This window comes from Lutjanus erythropterus, chromosome 8 (genome assembly GCF_056507025.1).
Source record: "Lutjanus erythropterus isolate fLutEry1 chromosome 8, fLutEry1.hap2, whole genome shotgun sequence".
Taxonomy (NCBI): Eukaryota; Metazoa; Chordata; class Actinopteri; order Lutjaniformes; family Lutjanidae; genus Lutjanus; species Lutjanus erythropterus.
Window position 1 is genome coordinate 42,380,470 of NC_139324.1, and position 20,969 is coordinate 42,401,438.

At 38.6% G+C, this 20,969-nt stretch overlaps 1 protein-coding gene across 2 annotated transcripts in view; it reads right to left on the minus strand.

Annotated features, from left to right (window-relative positions):
* ube2f (ubiquitin-conjugating enzyme E2F (putative)) overlaps positions 1–20,969 on the minus strand; it is a 64,691-nt gene that overhangs the window by 13,824 nt on the left and 29,898 nt on the right. For both annotated transcript variants that reach the window (XM_084725557.1, XM_084725558.1), the window contains exons 5-9: positions 19,832–19,899; positions 16,114–16,184; positions 15,687–15,744; positions 4,087–4,119; positions 1,839–1,901 (exon numbers count right to left, since the gene is read on the minus strand). In XM_084725557.1, the coding sequence (XP_084581683.1) occupies positions 1,839–1,901; positions 4,087–4,119; positions 15,687–15,744; positions 16,114–16,184; positions 19,832–19,899 (293 nt within the window). The remainder of the gene's footprint in view (positions 1–1,838; positions 1,902–4,086; positions 4,120–15,686; positions 15,745–16,113; positions 16,185–19,831; positions 19,900–20,969) is intronic.

Here is a 20,969-nt window from a genome sequence, read left to right on the forward strand (position 1 = left end):
CCACTCTCTGCAGTTACACTGGTTCGGTTGGCAATTCAGGAAAGCAATTACTGTGAGCTCAGCGGTGAGAACATCAGTTTCTCCACACGTTTCCAACACCGCCTGATGTACTGATACAGAACTGAAAGGACGAGGGCTGATGCACAAGATAGAAATGAATGAAAGTTAGAATATGAGAAGTGAATAAGTTTAAATTGTTAAGCCAGGGTGACCATCTTTAGAAACATCTTGAATTTGTTTTGCTAAGAGGAAGGCTGGCATTCAGCAGCTGCTTCGCCAGCTCAACATCTGTCACTGTTTATGCAAAAAAGGCTGAGACCAAGTATAAATCATGTCCTACCAAAAAAACTTCTAAATTTGCTCTGTGCCAGGAAACACCTTTGTCCTAAACAACAAATCACAGCTTCAAACAATTTTTAAAAAATCTGTTAAAAGCCTTCAAAATCTAAAACTAACAATACCTACTGTAAAAAATAAGCTGCTATAATCATCTTTGTTTTCAAATATGTTTCATGAAAATGTTGGCCCTTTAAATTTGTCTCTGTCAGATTTTTACAGAAGCATGATTTAAACAGGCTTTAAAGAAGGTTGCTAACCATAGCATGTCAACTATGTAGCCCTTAAATAAAACCAGATAAATAAAAATTATGGTTTAAAAATGTGTTTTGATTTGTTTTACTTCAGCAAACTGTTGCCCCACATCAACCTCTGGTTTGTTTACATCTGCTTCCAGAGGAGATCACGTTCACCCGATTCACAATCTTAATAAAAAAAAAATAACAAGGCCTCGCTGTAACCTGGAGGACATTGGAGAAAATGTAAATAGTATTTAATGAATATTTAATAGTCAGTGTCTTATCATGAACATCCAATTTAATTTTTACAAGACAAGTTACAAAAATGTTTGTGAATGCTGTCAGTTACAGTTCTTAGAAAGACTGAAAATCAGAATCGGCCAGAATCAGTATCGGCAGGTCAGGCCCTTCAAAAAAATCGGAAGTCGTAATCGGCCAAGAATATTGAAATCAGTGCATTTCTAGTTTGATCTTTTAAAATATATTTTCCCAGCATAATTAAAGAGTAAAAATCGCCCTCAATGCCCTCAAAACACAGTTTTGCCCCAAACCTCAAGAATGAGTAATAAATAAAGTTAGACTTCATACAAACTCAAATGCTGGCATGCAGATGAGTGCACATACATACATAATCACCGACGCATAATATACACATCACCGAGGAGAGAGCAGCGAGGTTTATGGGAATTCAGAGTTCTGGTTTAGGGTGCTGATTTGACTTACAAATTCTACAGCCTGCCGTCTCCTGCAGAGGCAGGGAGTTAAATTGTTGTGCATGAACAAGTACTTAAAAAAAAAACACACCATATGCACCTGTTCCATGCATACAGCTCTTGAATGTAACGTCACAGCCGTTCTCTGCTCAGAAAAGCTGCTGTTTGCTCTTTGTTTTCAGCCCACTCTACCAGATTAAAGCACTCTCAACTGCAAATCACATAATTCCACCTACAAAGGCGAGCAGCGTGCACAGGGTGTCACTAACAGCTGCAGAAGAAAATGTAGTTGGTGCAGCCGCTGCACATCTTACCCAAATACATTTTCTATACAGGCTATCACCAGAAGACGGGGTGTGAATATGATTATGGAGACTACAATCATATCTGAGACAGTATGAAGAGGCCTCACATGTCAATCAGCTGAATGTCAACGACTAAAGTCACTGTTTGGACTGAATCTATGTCTGGTGATGAAACAGAATTAAAGATCGAGTTAGAATCGTCCTGAACATGTCACTGATCACTGATCAAAGTAGTGAAGTCTCACCTTGTCTCTCAAATGATGTTCTGCTGCATCGATGTTCAATGGATCATCAAAGTTCAACAGGTCCTGGATCAGAGCAAAAGACAGGCAAGAACATGAAGAGAAACGGTCCAGAGAGAAAAGACAAAGACAACAACCACAGGCCTCATGATAGAAACCATTTACAAACTAATTTTCTCTTTTTTTCTGTTCAGATCCACAATATGGCCTTTTTTTCTTAGTACCCATGAATTCCTGGGTTTCCTTTTGCTGTAGTGGTCGAGACCAGAATAAGAGAAAAATATCTTGTTTCCACAGTCCACTGATTGTTTGTCCAAAGCAAGGAAACACAAATTTAAAGAATATTTAAATATTTATAATTATTATTTATAATAATAGTAATTAAAGGCCTCAACAATAAGGCTTGCCCACTTGCCTGGGGTGAGTAAAACACCATGTCGGGCAGGTTTACCTGGCAACTTTCTTGTGGCAACTCAAGTTGCAGAGATTTCCTACTTTTCTTGGGTACTGAATATCTCTGGATTTCAGACAAAATGAGACATCCCCTTGGACTTTGAGACATTTTCAAGTATTTTCTGACATTTTATAGGCATTGCAGCCCTAGATCAAACATGAAAATTAACTTTAGTCTTGGTTTTAGAGTGGTTACAGTGGTTTTAGACTGTTGGTTGAATAATGTTGAATAAAACAAGTAATTAAAAGACGTCTATGGAGCCCATAAACTGACATGATGTAATAAAAAGTGATCAGACAAGTCAAAAATGTAACTAAATTTATTACTTAATAAATAATATTTGTTAAATATTTAAAATAAAAGTGTTCAAGGAAATATAAAGCTTTTCCTTTAAGCTCCAACCAGTTAGAAAAAAAAGAAGTCTTACTTTTGGTTAAGAACATTTGGAGCATCTGGAGTTGACTTAATACTTTCTCTTAACAGAGAGAAGAGGAAAATATAAGAGACAGTTGCTGCACGAGGCCCACTGTGTGACAACAAGTCAAGATGCACAAGATTGATCATTGCCAGAAACTCAAATGTTCTGTAATCTTGTTAGAAAACTTTCCGGGGTTCAATACTTCTGTGTTTAAAGTTTCTCTCCCAATAATTTTGCGTCCCGGCTGAGGAGGATATTGCCTGCTTCAGCAATATTCGCTGCCTGCAAAGTCACCCTGGATTCTGCAACCGCGACAAACAAAACGGCCTAATTATGCTGCTGCCTTCGAGACGCCGGGCACAGCGTGTGAGGCAAGAAACAGATTGTTATTACAGAGATAAAAAGGAGGATGGCCTGGGAGGTCGTTTCCTGATTAAGAGGTAAGATTTAGGGCATGACCACACATCAGTGCAGATTACCATCACCATTATCACTGTAGACTCAGTCCTGACCTCAGGATAAGTGTGGATAATTTCAAAAATGTAATCGATGATGGATTATGCAAGCTTGCAATTAGTAAAGTTTTGGTCTAGACTTGATAATCTGCTTACTCTCAGCTGCTTACTTGCTGCTTTCTTTGAAATCCAAAATCTTTTTTTTTAATAGATCTTATGCCAGTCACTTCATACCCCAAACTGTGATTATCAAATTACATAATTTTCTGAAGAATTTGTATTAAGTTACTGTCTCGATATTCACTCATTACCAACTCTGAGCATGCTTTCAAGACTTAAAGGACCAGCTGGGGATGCATTTCCACAGACATAATGTGTAATCCAATTTTCTTGCTTTTATTTCACTATCATCTCTAAGTGTTCCTGATAATTAAGAGATAATTACCCAAAAGTCAAAAATGGTAGTTTTATCACAGCTGTAATGCGAGATAAACACTGGCTTTGGTTAATCTCATCTGAGTTTGGACTAATGTCACTGGTGTAACATACATAACGAAACAAACAAAAAAAAAACTTCTATAGTGTGGACAGTTGTCCAGACTTAATCCTGCAGTTTCACTGAGTCTGCGTATCCGATTTTGTTTCAATAAACCACGATACACATTGTGCCTTTTCTTGAGGAGTAGCCATTTTTAGAGGTTTATTTAACAGAACCTAGTTCATCAACAGGGTACCTGAAATACACAAATGTAATGTGATTAAAAACTTTGATAACCTCTGAGTACATAGAACAAATCTGATTAACATATCTCATCAACTGCTTTTGTAATAAATGTTTTAAATTGTAAAGAGACTTTGTGGACACCCTGTATAAGTTTCTAACAACATATCCTCGTTAATGAAGTAAAAAGAAATACAACTTACAGTAAACAAGGAGTTTAATCCCCAGACCACATCCTGGAAAAAAACAAATAAACAGACATTAATTATCATTTAGTCAAAGTGTATCACCATTGAAGTATAAATCAAAAGACACTTGTTACAAATAAATAAGACTAAATCTTTAGTCTTAGGACTAAACAGTATAACCAGAGGTCTGCGTGGCACTCATGAAGAGCATCTTAGTCGTTACTGCACATCTTTGTTTTTGGTTTCATGTGCAGTACAACAGGCAATGTAATACACAAAATGAATAATTTTTACTGTCCCATCAGTCATCTTTAAGGAATATTATCAGGGTACCAGGAGACCAGCGGCCCAATAATATGTTTCCTTCATCGAATCCCTGAATCTCCTCTCAGCAGGAGTCTCTTGACTCTTAAACGAACCACTATAAGGTGGCAGTAGCTACAGGCTGTAGGAAAAGGTGTATGTGTATGGAAAAGAAAGACAGCATCATAACTGTAGAAGAACAGCAGAGACCAGGTGATGGGATTTAACACTGGAAGGTATCACAAAAAACTTTATTTCACTGGGAGCTGCTGCAAACCACTGATAGCCGGTTAATCTTTCCAAGGCTTCCATTTAATTAGCTTTTGCTTATTCCACACAGGTATATATTTCATTTACATAATGAAATGAAGCTTTGAACCTTGAATGTTTAGATTAACACACAACTAGCAAACAATCCATTTGTCTAACTGCATGATAACAGAAAATGAAGATAATCTTGCAGAGAATTCCAGGCTGAGCCAGACACAAACAACATTTTATTGGTTTTTTTCTCCAACTCTGCTTCCTTTGTACCATTTACATACTAACAGGTTTACCAAACACTTTTTTTATTCCTAGATAACTAAACCAAACTATTACAAGCTATTATTAGAGCCAGCCTGTCATTAGAGGCTTCATTTTTATAGTAAACTGTTTTCATTGGGTTTGATGTGCAGTATTTCAAAGGATGTCAAATTCAGTGCAAATGCTGGTGCAGTCAGTGCCCTCAGAGGGTTGTCCTCTCACACAGACGGCAGAGTGTGCAGTGAAATGTGTGATTCCATAAATGATCATAATAGTGGCATTCAAAACAAAGTCAAGTCTGACTGCACTGAAACAAGGAAGTAACACAAGAGAATGAATCATGAAGTTTGTTTCCAAAACAAGATGTTCCATCCATCAAAAAAAAAATCAAGTAATCTAGTAAACAGGAACAAAATAATTAACTAACAAACTAATTTTGTACACTGCGCACTACATACTTATTGTCATAGTGTCCTGCTTTAACAGTACACAAAATTAACAACTTGCATCTTTGGAATTTCGCTGCAGATAAAACTTCACAATTAGATATCAAAATGTTTATTTCCCCAAGATTTAATACTTTTTTGTTTTCCAAGATTTCTTTGGAGCACTTTCATCACCACCCACAATTTATTAGGCTATTTTTCTCAAGTTGTGAGCTGCTTCTCCATTTCTTTTGTGCACTGCATTGTTGGACAGCAGCATGCATTAACTTTCCATACTGTGTTGTTTGAGCACATTTAATTTAGGCACTTTTCCAGTGTGAACTTATTGCATACTTAGAACTCTCTAAGAATCAGTATGGACTATGGATTTGGGACATGGCAATTGTGTCATTTATTTTTCTGCGGCGGTGCTCAGGCGGTTTGGAGGTTCTTTTTAAACAGCAAGACGTTGCTGCCCAGCAACGGATATCATCTTGTACTCTGAATCAGTGGCCACGACTCCCAGTTACCTCTGATCCTGACAGCCATTCAGCTGAAGAGAGCAGACTGTAGCTTGAAAAAAGAGCTGTATGACACAGGGAGCTCAGATACCAGTATAATCAGCTCCTGTATAATGTTCCTCTCCGTAGTTTCTGTGGTTGCCATGGTCACATGATGAGGCGCAGCGTGAAGATGAAAAAACCAAACCGTTTTTAATTCTCAATGCAGCAAGAGATAGCTGCGCGCGTTCATGAGAACGGTGGACGCCCTCCCTATTTTGAAATCAATAGGGGCCGCAATAGTGACAATTGCTTGCTTTAGTTCAGGCACAAAGCCTGTGACTGCAGAATCCTTGGATCAATTCCAGCTGCAAACCCAAATCTCAAAGCTCTGCAGATGTACATTGTCCTGAAATTACCATTTGAGCTATTATTGCAAAGAAAAAAGTACCATAAGTGTGTGTGTGTGTGTGTGTGTGTGTGTGTGCGTGCGTGCGTGCGTGCGTGCGTGGGCTGAAGTGGAGATGAGTGGTGACCAGTGAAGAGGGACATCATCACCCACTCAAAAACTAACACAATCCTTTCTGACTCATAGCTTTGGTGCTTACTTTTTCTCACATATTTTTGTGCATTCAAAGTGACAGAAGAGAATCCAAGCCCAACCACTCTCTCACACACATCCACATTTGGGTGAACAAACTGGGACCAGAGACACAAACAAACATCCACCGGCAGTCACACACAAGTGAAGGACAAAAAAAGCTTGATCGCCAAACCGACACATCTCAGGCTGGAAACATCCTTCACCTTCAGAGGTGAACTCCCCTGAGCTAAAGAAAAGACAGCCTTGGCTTAATCACTCAGTAACTGGTAGCCACCACTAATCAGATTTCAAGACAGATAGCCATCAAAAGCTACAAAAGATTGCTGAGTCAGTTTGGATTATTTAAGGTTTAAATCTGTCTTATTATATAAATGAATGAAAAGAATGAACTAACTCACAGCTAGATAGCTGCATCTAGTCGCAGGTTCCACGGCATAACAACCTGTAAGTTCAAGGTACAAAACTGCTGTTGCACCAGAAAATAAGTTAAAATATACCCATAATTCTGTGCTATTACAGCTGAAGTCTGCTAGTAAGGATTATGCATTGTAAGTGAAATAAAAAGTACAATTAAAACCAAACAGACTGGTGATACTGAGATGTGAATATGAATGGATTTCAAATCAGCTGTAAGCTAAGAATTGAACAACTGGTGACGACTTTCAAATCCAAGCTGAAGACCTAGCTGTTTACCGTAGCTTTTAATTATTGTTTCGTTGAATCAAACTTATTATAGCTTATTGCCTTTAACTGGTGTGCTTGTGATTGTATTGTTTTGTTTTTATTCTCTGTGGTTCTTCTTGCTTGCTTTTAATATTTTTTTTTTTATCATTTGTTTTTCAGGTTTGTCCCTGCAAGCTTTGTTAAGCACTCTGAGTTGTCTTTGTGTGTGAAACGTGCTACAGTATATAAATAAGTTAGCATTGCCTTGCCTGTGACGGTGGGTAGGTCCAAAGTGGGCTAACAGTTTGTATAGGGACTGAAGCTCCAGATGCAGCCTCGCCCTGCCAGCAGTGCACTTTTGACATCTTTTACCTTTCACAGTGAGGAGATACAGTTAATTCCTGTATATTTATAATGAAACTGTTGCACAAATGTATTCCTGCCAATTACATGGAAGTTACAAAGCCACAGAGTGCGATTGTTAAGCCTGAGTGTGTTCGCTAGTTATTATTGTCACAATGAACTCAAACACACTCAAAGATAAGCTCTTGTGCTGTATGCAAAGCTGCTTTTCTTGCAGCTTAGACTCAAGGCCAAGAAAGAAAACTATTCAAAACAACAACAATATACGAATGAGACTGGAGTAAACCGTAAAAGACAAGGTATTTACATGTGTTTTAGAAGAAGAGAATATCTTGACTTCTGTATGTTCTTTAGGTGGCTGCTGTTCTGAGAGGAAAATGATTTGAGACTGCAAAGAGTACAGTCAGCCATGAATCAGGTGAAGGTAAAAGAAAAACAGGATTGTGTGTCTGTTCAACATCTCCTCACTGAGGTCTCATGATTGTTGGATCCTTGTGAGTTTGCACTTCAGCCAGAGTAGGGGGGTTGCGTTCACATGGCTGACACTGACCAACAGCATGTGTGAAAATCTGGAGCAACATCACAGTCTTGTCAAGATTGTGATCTGTTCATTTTAGCGGTGTGTTAAACACTAAGGTTGGGAATCTCTTGGTTCGATCTGATTCAAAGGGCTACGATTCGATGTTTTAATGATTCTCAATGCATCTCGAAGGATCTCGATGCCTTAACTCACGAAGTGAGTGAAGTTTTGCCTGGTTTGATTCAGAATATATTCTTGATCAAATGGGAAGCGATCACAATTTTTAGTCTCTTAATCCAGTTTTCCTAGAATACAACATGAAAACTAACTGGCAATTAGATGGTCCGCAGCCTTTTAATTTTAAAAAGTTAACAGCATTAATTACTGAATTAATCAAAGTGAAAGCATCATACAGTCTCCTGTCTGTATGAGAATAAGTGAGGGGGAGGCAGAGTGCTCGGCTGTGCTGAACAGCAGTGGAGAGCAGCCTCTCTGCTCACCATGAGCTCTGGTGAAAGCCATCGCTGTGCAGGATGTGGAGCAGGGGCAGAGTTTCTGAGGTGAACAGACTGAGCAGACAGCTATTTTATACACAACAGCATTGGTTAAAGTCAGACCTGGGTGGTTTCTATTTTTTCAAACCTTCCTGAAATTTTTAGCACCCCCTCAATGTAGGCGAAGCTGATGCTCATCAGAGCGACACTATTCCAGCAGATGAGAAACAAAACATGGCAGCTTTGCTTGGAGAAGCTGCAGGTTTTATTCATTGAGAAACTGTAGCCTAAACTGTACATTTACTGCTAGACTGACAACTTTACTGCTCGCCTTTTTCTTTTCTCAGCTCCTATTCACTGTCACTCACTCGATCAAACACTCAATATGCTACATTACTTAATTAGTGGTCTCCAGTTGTTGCTGGCTGACCAAAACACTACGAAACAGGCCTGACCTCACATCCTGCACACTACAAGCATCACCTCAATGCAGCATCAGTTTAAAACAAAGTAGAGAATCTGTATTTTTGATGGTATTGAACATAATATCTTTGGGCTTACCCTGGCATAATGAAGTACCATGGGACTGTCCAAGTCTAGTTGACGTTGTTTAATACTGCAGTGTGTCGCCCAGCCACTTTCGTTTGTTACAGCTGGTCGCCGCTTCGCTCCATTAACGTCTTAACGTTAGTCTCTGGGTCATGCCATGAAAAGTTATGTAATTTTTTAGACACTATTCAAAACATGCTTGCAACTGCTGCCTTTTGAGAAGATGAAGTACATCTCCCCCTGTTAACTGCTGATAACCTGAGTGTGTGTGCGCTGTAGACCGTCTGGGTGCTGCATTGCCCTCACAGCTTAGTTATGCCTTTTTTGCTCCATCAAAACACCATGCTAATTGACATTTAGAAAAGTGTTTTTGACTCTTATGAATTGATTCAGAATCTTCCATGTTGCATCACGTTGCATCTTAGACACGAGTATTTCCCCCACCCCTATTTAACACCATCCAGCCCCACTGCTGGTGGCCAAACTGATGGATCTTGGATCTAATCCTAGTCTCGTTCTATGGATTAAAGATTTTCGTCCGAACTGTACCCAGCAGGTTAGATTTAACACAGCCGACATAAGTATATAAACACATGGTCTGTGTACCGTCTCCCATACCGTACACCAACAAATGTCTACCTTCAGTCCCTTCTGCATATTTTTTTTTAAGGATTCAGATGATACAGCCTTCCTTAAGCCTGACAACTCCGCCTTAGGTGGTTTAGGAGGTAAGCAACTTTATCAAAATGGTGTTCTGACAACTTCCTTAAGTTTAATGTGTCTAAAACCAAAGAAACAGATTTTAGATGCACTCACCAAGGTCACAATGAACTTAAACAACTGTGAAGAGCGAAGGTTAAAAAGCTGTAACAGACTTTTTACAGAAACTGGACAGTTTTAATGTATCTTGTTATGCCCTGAAAGTCTGTTAAAACCGTGTTGTTGCTTTATACCATGCCATGTTGTGGGGTCTAGAGTAATTAAATAAATTTGAAACTTGCAACTTTAAAAGGCGGTCCTATAGAGTAACCTTTCCTTTGGCCTGATTTGAGTTTTTTGGTATCATGCGCAACCAAAACCAAGACAGGTTGCAGCACATGCTCAAGATGGTGAGTAGAATAATAGACTGTAGGCCTATATTGTCTGTATGTAACTGATTACAACAGCAGAGCTTGGTTACAGACATTAAAACAGCTGATGTGATGCCATTTACAGTATACTAAAACCACCACCAAGTGAGGTGACATAACATTATGTCTTTTGTAGACTATATTGCTCATAGTCTTTGAAGAACATGGTGGAAATGCCTTCACAGTGCAAAGACGTTAAGTTTTTTTTTAAGCCTGTTCTAACTTCACACTGCATGTTTTGCTATTATAAGCATCACTCTCCTCTATTTTAACAACCACATTATCATCACAATAGTACCTTTCACAGTTAACCACTCAAACGTGTTTTGGCTGTGGTGCAAAACAAGCGGTCGTTCAAATGAGCAACTTATTTTTCAGGAACAAACAGCCAACCACACAAACATTTACAGCACAACAAACGTTCTATTTTACATTGTTCTTTTTGTGATTTTCTTCAAGTCACATCAATTCTTAGTCATTTCTCGTCTGTCTGGTGTGAAAGTTAATCTTTTATCAGTCTCATCATCATTAATGATGCAACATGTCTCCAAGCTCGGAGCTTTTTGGTTTCACAGATTGCTTGAGTTTTGTACTGTGGATATATACTGAAACTAAATTACAGCCTCATTGTTGTCTGCCTCCACCAACCAGTTAAGTTACAGTGTACATCTTTTCTGTCTTAAGCCTTATAATATATGTAATGACATCTGTGAAGGAATTTAATTACGGTTATTAATTGTACTTTTCGGTGAAAGGGAAGTTTAGACTATACTGACATGTATGATAACTAGGGATCGGAATTGACAAGATTTTTATGATTCTGATTCCATTTTCGATTCTGCTTAACGATTCGGTTCTTTATCGACTCTCTTATCAATTCTCATTTGGAAAAAAGGAGAACAAACAGGAAGCTAAACGTGAACTGGAGCGAGTGCTGCCAGCCTCTGAGCCAATCAGACTCTGTCGCTCCTCTTGGTCATCTAAATGTAATGCATGAGAAGGCATTCATTTAACGTTAACAGTTAGTAATAGCAGGTTTTACAATGAGGCAAATGGCGCTAACATGATAGGCAGTGTTAGTTATTTAGTTACCTGCAGTATTAACAGCAGAGGACGTGCTAACGTTGCCGCTGCTGCTGGGTTGAGATTCACTCTGGAGTGGATTGAAAACACGACATTCATTCAAAGTTATCGCATGCTGTGTGTTTGCAGAAGTTTCTACATATTGGTAGTATTTCCTCCCTTTGATGAAATATCCACTTTGCAAGTATTGCAAGTTGCCCTGTTGTCATCCTTTCTCGTGAAATGTAATCAAACTTTTGAGTTTGTGACACTTGGGTGCCATGTTTCCTGCCGGCTGCACTGGTGAATGACGTCACCACGCACGTTGCGTAGCTTGCGTAAGCTACACAACGTGCGTGGTGACGTCATTTGCGCCCAATGGAATCGATAAGGGAATCTTTTGCAAAATTGGCAAATGATTCCAAGGAACTGAAACACTGGGAACTTTTTCTCAACAAGAACCGGTTTTCAATTCCCATCCCTAATGATAACAGTGAATAATCTCCACTGAGAAACATGCTGTCTTCACCTACAGAATATTTTTTCAGAGGAGTACAGGATAGAGAGATGAACATTATGATGTGACAGTAAAGTTGATCTTTAATTTTTTTTGGATATAAAATGTCATCACTTCATTATTGTATCCTATTGATGAATTCTTGAGTAATGGTCACAGAGGTCACAGAGACTTTTGACCAATAAAATCAAATCATTGCATCTCCACATGAGCATTTGAGCCAAGTTAGAAGAAATTCCTTTGAGGAATTCTTACAATATCACGTTCACAAGAATGGGACAGTTTTGTAAAGTAAAATGTGCACAGAAAGATCTCACAGTCTGCAACTGAGTGTTTTTATGTCGATTCCTGTATGGAAACAAAGTGCAATTTGTCACAATCTTTGATCTTTATCTTTTTGGTCCATCGTGGTATGATATGTTAATCCCTATGGATGCTTTCATCTGTCAAATAGTGATTTTGTCACTTAAATGCACTGCATACACCACACACATTTCTCCAGCCTTTGTCACCTTTGTCTCAAAAGCATAAAGGAAAAACCCTGATTGCATTACAATACTTTTTGCCTGGTGGATATAATGTGATTGCACATTAATTTGCAACCTGATAGTCACTGTACATACCAATATTACAAATAAGAATAAGTTACCAGGCAATTCTGTTTTTAATTGCTGTATTTTTTATGTGACGTTAACGTAGCCTAAGGTTAGAGGAAATTCAGATTTTTCTGGGCTAATTAGTGTGGCTGAGTGGGTTCAAAAGGCTGAGCCTGTTCAAAATGCAGTTACAGATGTGTAGTGTGGGGAAAAAGTGAAAACAAGTGCAGTGTCTGCAAATGCAACCTGAAAGGAACAATATTGGATCTGACCACAGACAGAATGCAATTACACTGGAGCCTGATTTTACTATAAAGAGAAATAGATCTAATAAAATAATCTGTCTTTGAGCTGTATTTTTCTGGCAAAAACGTCCAGTTCTTCTGGTGACTGACATCATGCAGAGCGGAACATAATGTGTTCAGTGACACAGAGTCGTGATGACACTGGAATGAACTATGTAGCTTGACAATTTTCAATTATGTAGAATATGTTTTTCATTTTGTACAAGAAGGAATCAGAATGAGGCTTTTTTTTTCTAAAAGCAAAGAAAGAAAGAAAGAAAGAAAGAAAGAAAGAAAGAAAGAAAGAAGATCTCAAAGTGGAAGAGAACCCTTAAGGATAAAACAAATCCTGACAATAAGTTCAAGAGCAGTCTTGGCAGGAAGCTCAAGTAGTACCAAGAGGATTTACTGGATAACCCTCTAAACGTATAAATCTGGTACTAGAGAGTCCCTGTCGCTCCACTTCTAAAGGGTAATACACACACGGTTACATGTTTCCGTAATTACGAGTTCATCCTACCACAGTGATTGAGATGTTGATCTAGCCTTGCACCCCTGCAGAGAAGCATCTGACTGGATTAGTATGGTTAGTGAAAAATTAACATGGAAGGCAGAGTTCCCCCCACCGTAGTGACTATCAAGCATAATTTAAGTCAAATCTTGAGTAGGGAGAGCAGAGGGCGTCCTTGCTTGAAACTTCAGTGAGTCTTTCTAAACAGCTTGCAAAAAGCGCTCGACTGAGTGAAGGGTAAACCATAAGAAGCAAAAGGTCTCTTTTATATGCAGCTGAAAGGCCTTTCATTGTGTAGTTTACCTTCACATGGCTCCGCAAAAGACTTTTCACTGAGTCCTGTGAGGATTTGGCAGTTTAAGAAAGTAAAGAAGTGGCTGAATATAGAAAAGGCCTCATGTCAAGGAGTGTCACGCTATTCTGTGTTGTCAGTTGAAAACCGGTTTACAACATCCATCTGTTCAACATCAACTCCCTCAACATTTGAGCACAACATAGACTTTGTGATAAGATCAGATTCTCACATGCTCACGTTTCTTACCTTACAGATACGTTATTTGTCAAACTACTTGACCATCAAATATGACATTTCTAAACAAACTTTCTTCAACTTCATAGCTTCACAACCTCTTATGATAACCACTGTACTAAACTCAGACATTAACCCTACAAATAAAGTGAACTATGGAATTAATATGTCCTCCCAGCGGTCAATATATGACAAAAAACAAACAGACATGAATTCCCTTTAGAGTAAATGGGAGTTCTTGGAACAGTTGACTGTCCGTGGACCAAGAAAAACAGATGAGGCACATGGGGATACAAATAATACATCAAAATAATACATCATCTAAACTGGACCTCTTCTTGATTATCATGAAAAAAGCTTAATCGGACCAGACGTGCGATTGTTCCAAGTACAAGAATCACAAGTAGGTCTCAAACTCTAATTGGCTAGAGGACACTGCTGGTACTGTCATCTCATTGGGGGCCACTTCAGCATTCACGTTTTTCAAGTAACTGCAATATTTCTGAAAATTTACTCTTTGATTTCCATTCACATGTTTTTGTCACACTTAACACAAACTGGCACAAACTCAGCAACTCTTCTGTCACTTTGAATTCATCTTTAAAATAATTTTGTGAGCCAGATATTATGATTTTTTTTGATAACATGCTGTGGGCTGGAGGAAGGAGGCGCGGGGGCAGGAAACGGCCCCGGGATCAACAGTTTGAGCCTCCTGCTCTAAACGCTGAGCTCAACAAAGACTGAAGTCAATCTCTCATCTTCTATTCCTGAAACTCAGTGGAGTTCATAGAAACCTGCACTCTGAACCAGTCCAACGCCTTCTATGACATCATGTGTTTACTACTGAGGACAAATGGGAGGACAGTATCGTGTCCGGTAAGGTGAGCGCTTGAGAAAATGGAAGGCCTGTAGGTTTGTTCGAGGCTGTACGCGCCGCTGTTAAAACAATCCCCAGACAAACAGCAGGCGGTGGGATCTCTGATTGTCCGGCATCATGTAAACAGGGCTGGGTGAGATTCTTTGAAATGTAGTCAGTTACTGAAAACAAATTACATTGCAGTTGTTGTAATTTTAACATAATCCATTGGATTACACAAAAATGTAACCGGATCTGTATGCTTTTGGATTACTTTGATATGAAACATTAAAATATTGCACATTACACTAAAAACTGAGTGCAGCCACGAAAATTTTAGTTCCACAAATATTCTTTTTTCTAAAATCCCATCACATTGTTGATACAAATAAAGTGCATTTTTGCGTAGGGAAACCCCATATGTGAGACTCATTTTATTTATTCCAATTAACTCAGAATTTATCATGAAAAAAAGTTCAAAATTATAAAATTGCCATATTTTAAAGATATTAAAAATAAAATCAAGTCTTTCTTGACAATGTAACTACTATAATTTTTGAAATGTAATCTGGTCTGATTATAGATAATTATTTTTTGTTATCTGATTATATAGTTGGAAATTAGCACAAACCACATTAATCCACGTGTCCTTGTCCAAAACTTATGTCAAATATTGGTATACAATATTTTATATACTTTCCCTTGGCTATGTTTTATACTTATGTTGGTTTAGTTGTGATATGTGATTTTTTCCTAATGTTTGCTATTAAAAGTTATAAAGGTCTATTCCGCCACATAAAGGCTGTAGATGCTGTAAAAACAAACCCACTCTCACTGTGGAACTGAACATGAGATTCCATCTGTCATCTCAATTTTAAGGCATAACATGCAAAAGTGTCCTAACAGATAATGTATAGACTGAAATAAACATCCTTTATAGTGTGTAGTGGTGTCTGTATTCACAGAGACCTGGCCCTCTGCCTGTGCTCAGAACACTTTACCAACCCAAAACTTTCTGGTGTGTTTACAACCAGTTCAGACAAATCCTACTTATTCTAGCTTTAAAGAAGGCAGATGAAATACTTATCTTGAAAAAATGTCCAGTAAAACATCTCTAAAACATATTTTCAAAGAGACATTTTCTTTCAGAGGCACATTGGCTTAAATAAATGCAAGTGATTTACCTTTAATGTTCTGGTGGGGGCCCAGCCTGTACCATCAATAGAGTGTTCCCGCAATAAGCTGCATTTAGAAAATAAAAGAAATACAGTCATTTATAATGCTTGCATGTTATCGAAGATCCTTTGTGGCAGCTTGTTATTGTACATTTTTCTGTGTGTGTACTGTAGACTCCTGCAATGCCCGTCCTGCAACACCAGAGGTGTTAGTTCTGAGACCACTAATCCACCAACTTCTAACAAAACTACCCTCATATTTCAGGTAATGTGTGTGAGAATGGATATTTAGAGAGGAGACTTGTTTGATTTGCTATTTCCATCTATTTATAAGCAGGAAGAACAATTACAGTAATAAAGCAAGACATGATAACTTGAGATAAAGAGAGGAAGAAGTTGCATAAGAAAGAAAAAGTGATGAAGGAAGCAGCCTTACCTCAAACAGATCTCTCCATTCTCTGTGATGTTAGGATGCCATATTCTGGTCAGACATCTCACTTTAGGAGGCTGAAAAGAACAGTACGAAAGGGAAGACAGAGAGACGCGTCTTTATTCATTTTAGTATTTCATACTACTTTAAACAAAACCTTTAATGACCAGCGTTTGTTCATCAGAGAATCTTTACAGGAGAGCTGATGATGATGAGATTTTGGCCTCAGGTCCTCATAAGTGGCCAATATTAAGTTATCAGAGCATAACATCAAGTATAATTTTTCAACATTATATAAATATTATGTATACAGACATTTTGCTTCTATCGCGTAAATGCTTTGGTTTTGTAAGCCACTCCAACACAAAATCAGTTACGGCATAATTTTCTGTGAAGGTTAAATTAGGCTTTTTTTTAAAGGAGCAGTGACGTTAGATCCTCAATGATTCCCCAAGGTTACCTTTTCTTCTCTTTGTAAAATGCTCTTCAAAATCAATTCATTGGTATTTTCAATTACTTGTTAATGCAGTTCAAATCTTTTAAAATGTATGTTTGTTCAGTAGTGACACACACATAAATAAATAGCCAAGAAAATGCAGCAGAACCATAAAAGAATAAATAAATAAACTACAGCGTTTGTCTCTGAAGTAATGTGATTAATATGTTTTGTGTATTTTCCCACTTATTATTATTATTAATTTCCCACTTATTGTTATTTTTGTGAGATTCAAACTGAGCAGCCTTCAAAACTCAGGCCAGCATCCACACATGGTTTTATTCACTGTTGGTAGCCAACACGGATGTTTCTGTGCCTCGTGTGTCTGTGTACGCTCCACGTCTCACTGTGTTTTGGGCTTTTAACTTGTCTAGTTAGACGATGCTCAGATCTGTGAGGGCAAACATCCTCAACAGGGCTTCTTCATTAACTCACTTTCAGAGTTTGACATTTCAAGGCAGGTTCAAACATGTTAAAAATGTCTATACATTTAAAATAAAATGTGCTTTTTGCCATTTTATGAATCTGAGAAGACACTTAGCCTTAAAAGGCTCTCCTCATTAACAATTAAATAACAGTGAGTGTTTTATGGTGTGTTTGAAAGAGAAGTGTAAGCTGGCTGTCGTTTTTCTTGACTAGTGAAAACCACAGTAGCAGTTGTAAAATCACTAGAACTTTGTACTGTAAGTTGTTTACAGTTCTGTTAGAGCAGTTACGTGGAGGCTGCAGCACTGACGGAGTAAAGAAAGAAAAGGAAGAAAGCTTTGTATTAATTGCACTGTAACCAAACAATGCCTTCTTACTGTAATGTGCCATTTTCCTTTTGTTCACTTTCTCGACCTTCAGTTCAACCCTGCAGTAATACAAACTCACACAGATTACAGAACGATTATATCATCCTGCTCTCAATGTTTTGATTTTGAATTTCATTGTGAATTTTACTCCTTTCAAAACCTGGCCCTGGCTCTAGATAAATATCACATTTGCTTACGTCTACCTTCATCACCCTCTAGCTCATAAATACTGGCTTGATGTTGTCTTACTATTCTGAGACCAAATCAGCTGGGGGTCAAAATTTTAGACTTCCTCCCACAGTCTATCTTATTTATTCACTTGAAATCCATGTGTTCGGGTAGCAAACGCATGAATCACTAGAAATGCAGCCCATGTGCTCAGGCGTTAATGCCCCGCCGGCCCACCCAACCTCAGCAAAGATGGACAGATGACAGATCATAAAACCAGCGTGATTTGACACAGAAAATGAAAATAAGCTTGAATGTAGGCCGTGCCAGAATAAAGTGACTAACTGACCACTCGACTGGAGTAATGTGACGACATTCAGCACAGACACGGACATCAACCTGCAAGCAGAGAAGGATGGCGCTGCGAGCACTGCTAACGTTAGCCACCCTGTGTGTCAGGCTGGCCGCTAACGTCAGCTCCAGGTAAACAATACCATTCACCCTGAGTCACTGTGCTCCTTTTTGGTGTGAAAAGTTGAAGCATTTAGTCAGCTGCTGTCAAACGGCTTCAAATGGCTCTTAATAGATACAGTATTTTTTCAGACAGTGGTTCATATTAGCAATTAATAAACTGCTTTCTGAGTATTCCCTTACTGTCAGACAAGTCGACTAGTCTAAATTAAAATTTGCATATGGTCAACAGAGAAATTAGTCATCAGAAACATCCCTACTAATTTCACATCTGATCTGTTAACGTGTTGTTTGTTAGGGAAAGTTTGTGACAAGTGCAAAATGCAGATAACAGCTTTTGAGAGGATTTTTACAGGTTTTACAGCTACAGAGCTCTGAACAGCACTTTAACATTAGACTGTCATTAAGCTGAAAAGCTTGCTCTCTTTTGTGAGGGAAATACAAATCATGTCTGAAAATACACATTCACATTTATCCAACATATTATTAGCAAAGATAAAATTGGCCCATTTGTTGAGAAAAAAAAACAAAAACAACGACGAACATTTTAATTGCACAACAATGACAAAAGGCAACTCATGAATCCTCGTGCAATCATTGGAGCTAGCTCACCACTGTGCAGCACCTTCCCATAACAGCAAAGTAGACCCTCTTTTGAGTAACAATGGACTGCACACATTCCAAATCTCTCCTCAGGTATTAATTATATCCCAGAATACCTGCTCAGTTGGTCTATCATCAATTAATGTCCTGTCCAGATGGACACCTATCGTTTTTAGGATGCATTTCTGAGTCATACTGCTGTTATTGAATTTCATCAGCTGAGCACTGCTGTCTAACTACACAACTAAAATACTGGTTAACCTGACAGACAGAAATCCATTCAACCCACAGACCTTACCTAAAGCCCATAAGTGTGAAGAAAAATCAACATGTGAGAAAGGACTGTTGTGATGCGAGCTGCAGGTTAGGTGTCAAACCAGGCTGTAGGCTGCTTTCGTCAGCTCATTAGATGTGTAGGCTAACAGGCAGCAGAAAGTGCTTACTAACACCCACCTGGTGTAGCTACTCCCCATAATTACCAGAGTTAACAGGGAGAATCGCCACCCCATTATGGATTTAATGTGACTTTATTAGAGGAAACATACTGATGAGAAAACCCTCGGAAACTTTGTCTTCCTGTCTGGTCACACTGCTCTGCTCTAATATCCGTCACAGCAACAATTCTCTACTTCAACACCATTATTTACCGTGGCAGGCGTCATAAAACCGCCACAGAGAGCTGCGTGTAGATGAAACAGAGTATGTGTGCATGTGTGATAAAAGACTCAAGACAAAAGAAGGATAAACGAGGCATACATACATGTGCAGAGATACAAACAAAAGATGCAGATTCACACATACGCAAACACACTGAAGACGGTGAGATAAAGCCTGTGTGGAAGGAATGAATGGAGGAGGCGACAAAAAAGCTTCAACTCACTCAGGTGAAAAAAACAATGTCTATTTTACCCAGAGGAAAAAAAAATCTATTGTCAGATTCAAGCACAGTACCTCGATATTCCTTCATGAATTTTAATTGAAAGAAATGCCATATTGATGCCACCATGATCATTTGAGGGCACCAAGACTTTGTTCTAGAGACTGCATTGTACACAAAAAACAGGACAGAGAAGAGCAGACCACAATCTGACTGCAAAACCTGGACGGGCTGTTACTTCAACAGGCAAAAACTGGAAGCTACTGACTAATACTGACAAAGCAAATACACAAGCAGACACACAAATGGACTCACCACCATGTTATAGGCTTCGGGGACGTCTATTTCAAACTGAAACCTTCCACTTTGGTAGTAACCCTCATCTGGAAGCAGAGAGAAGAAGAAAGACAGAGGACAGGAGTTTTCAGTCATGGAGACATAAGGATATGTGTTTTATGACAAACAACAATTTACAGTTTCGTGTGGAAAGAAGGCCTTCAATCATAATCATACACTGTGTGTGTCATCAACACCTTATGGACCAGTATCAAGCACAGGGAGGTGATGGATTTTAACTGGAAAAACACTGTAAAGAAGTCCGTTAACAGATTAGTAGACACGCTCTATAAAGTGAGCAACCAGAGCACCCGGGATCAGTAGATCTTCATTTAAATTTCATGTTGCCAAACTATTTTCAGTTAAGTATCTCACTAAATTCATATGTCAATCTACATGAGGGTTTTACCATCCAGAAACACATTTTAATGCCTTTCTTTCTTCTGTCATGTGCATCAAATTTTCACACAGTCAGAGAGAGTAAAAGCGCATGCTGTCCCAGGAATTGTTTGTATGCCAGCTAATATAAAAATATGTTTATGATTCCTCCTGTTCATGATTCCTCAATGAAATGTTATCTCTGTGCATCTCCTGTGTGTTTTATCCTTTTATTTGAATGCACACTGATAGACGAAAAAACAAAACAAGCATAAATTTGCAACAGCTGCGACCAGCTACTGGTGATTGCGACATACATACCCGCATGCATTCACAGACACAACCACTTGACCTACATGACTTGAGTGGGATTAGGTCACACCAATGGAAAAAGGAACCCTCTGCCAAACCAATGACACCCACTGAAAGGCTCTATGACAAGAAAAGATCTGCACACCAAAAGATAAGGTCACGTTGCATTTAAAAATGGAAGATGATATGTTGGTGTGTTGTATCAGTGAAGTCCAGTTAAATCTCTACAACTGCAAGATCAACATTGATATTATACTAATTTAGCTCCAGAGTAATCTATCCAAAACATGCACAGGCACATATCTGATGCACCCAATGCACTGACAGATGATGTTGCACTGCAAGAAGAAGCTGAGCCAGGTTTTTGGGTGTCTATTGTTTTTTGCCGGAGAGCTCTACATCAGGATCCACACATGCAAATGCAGTG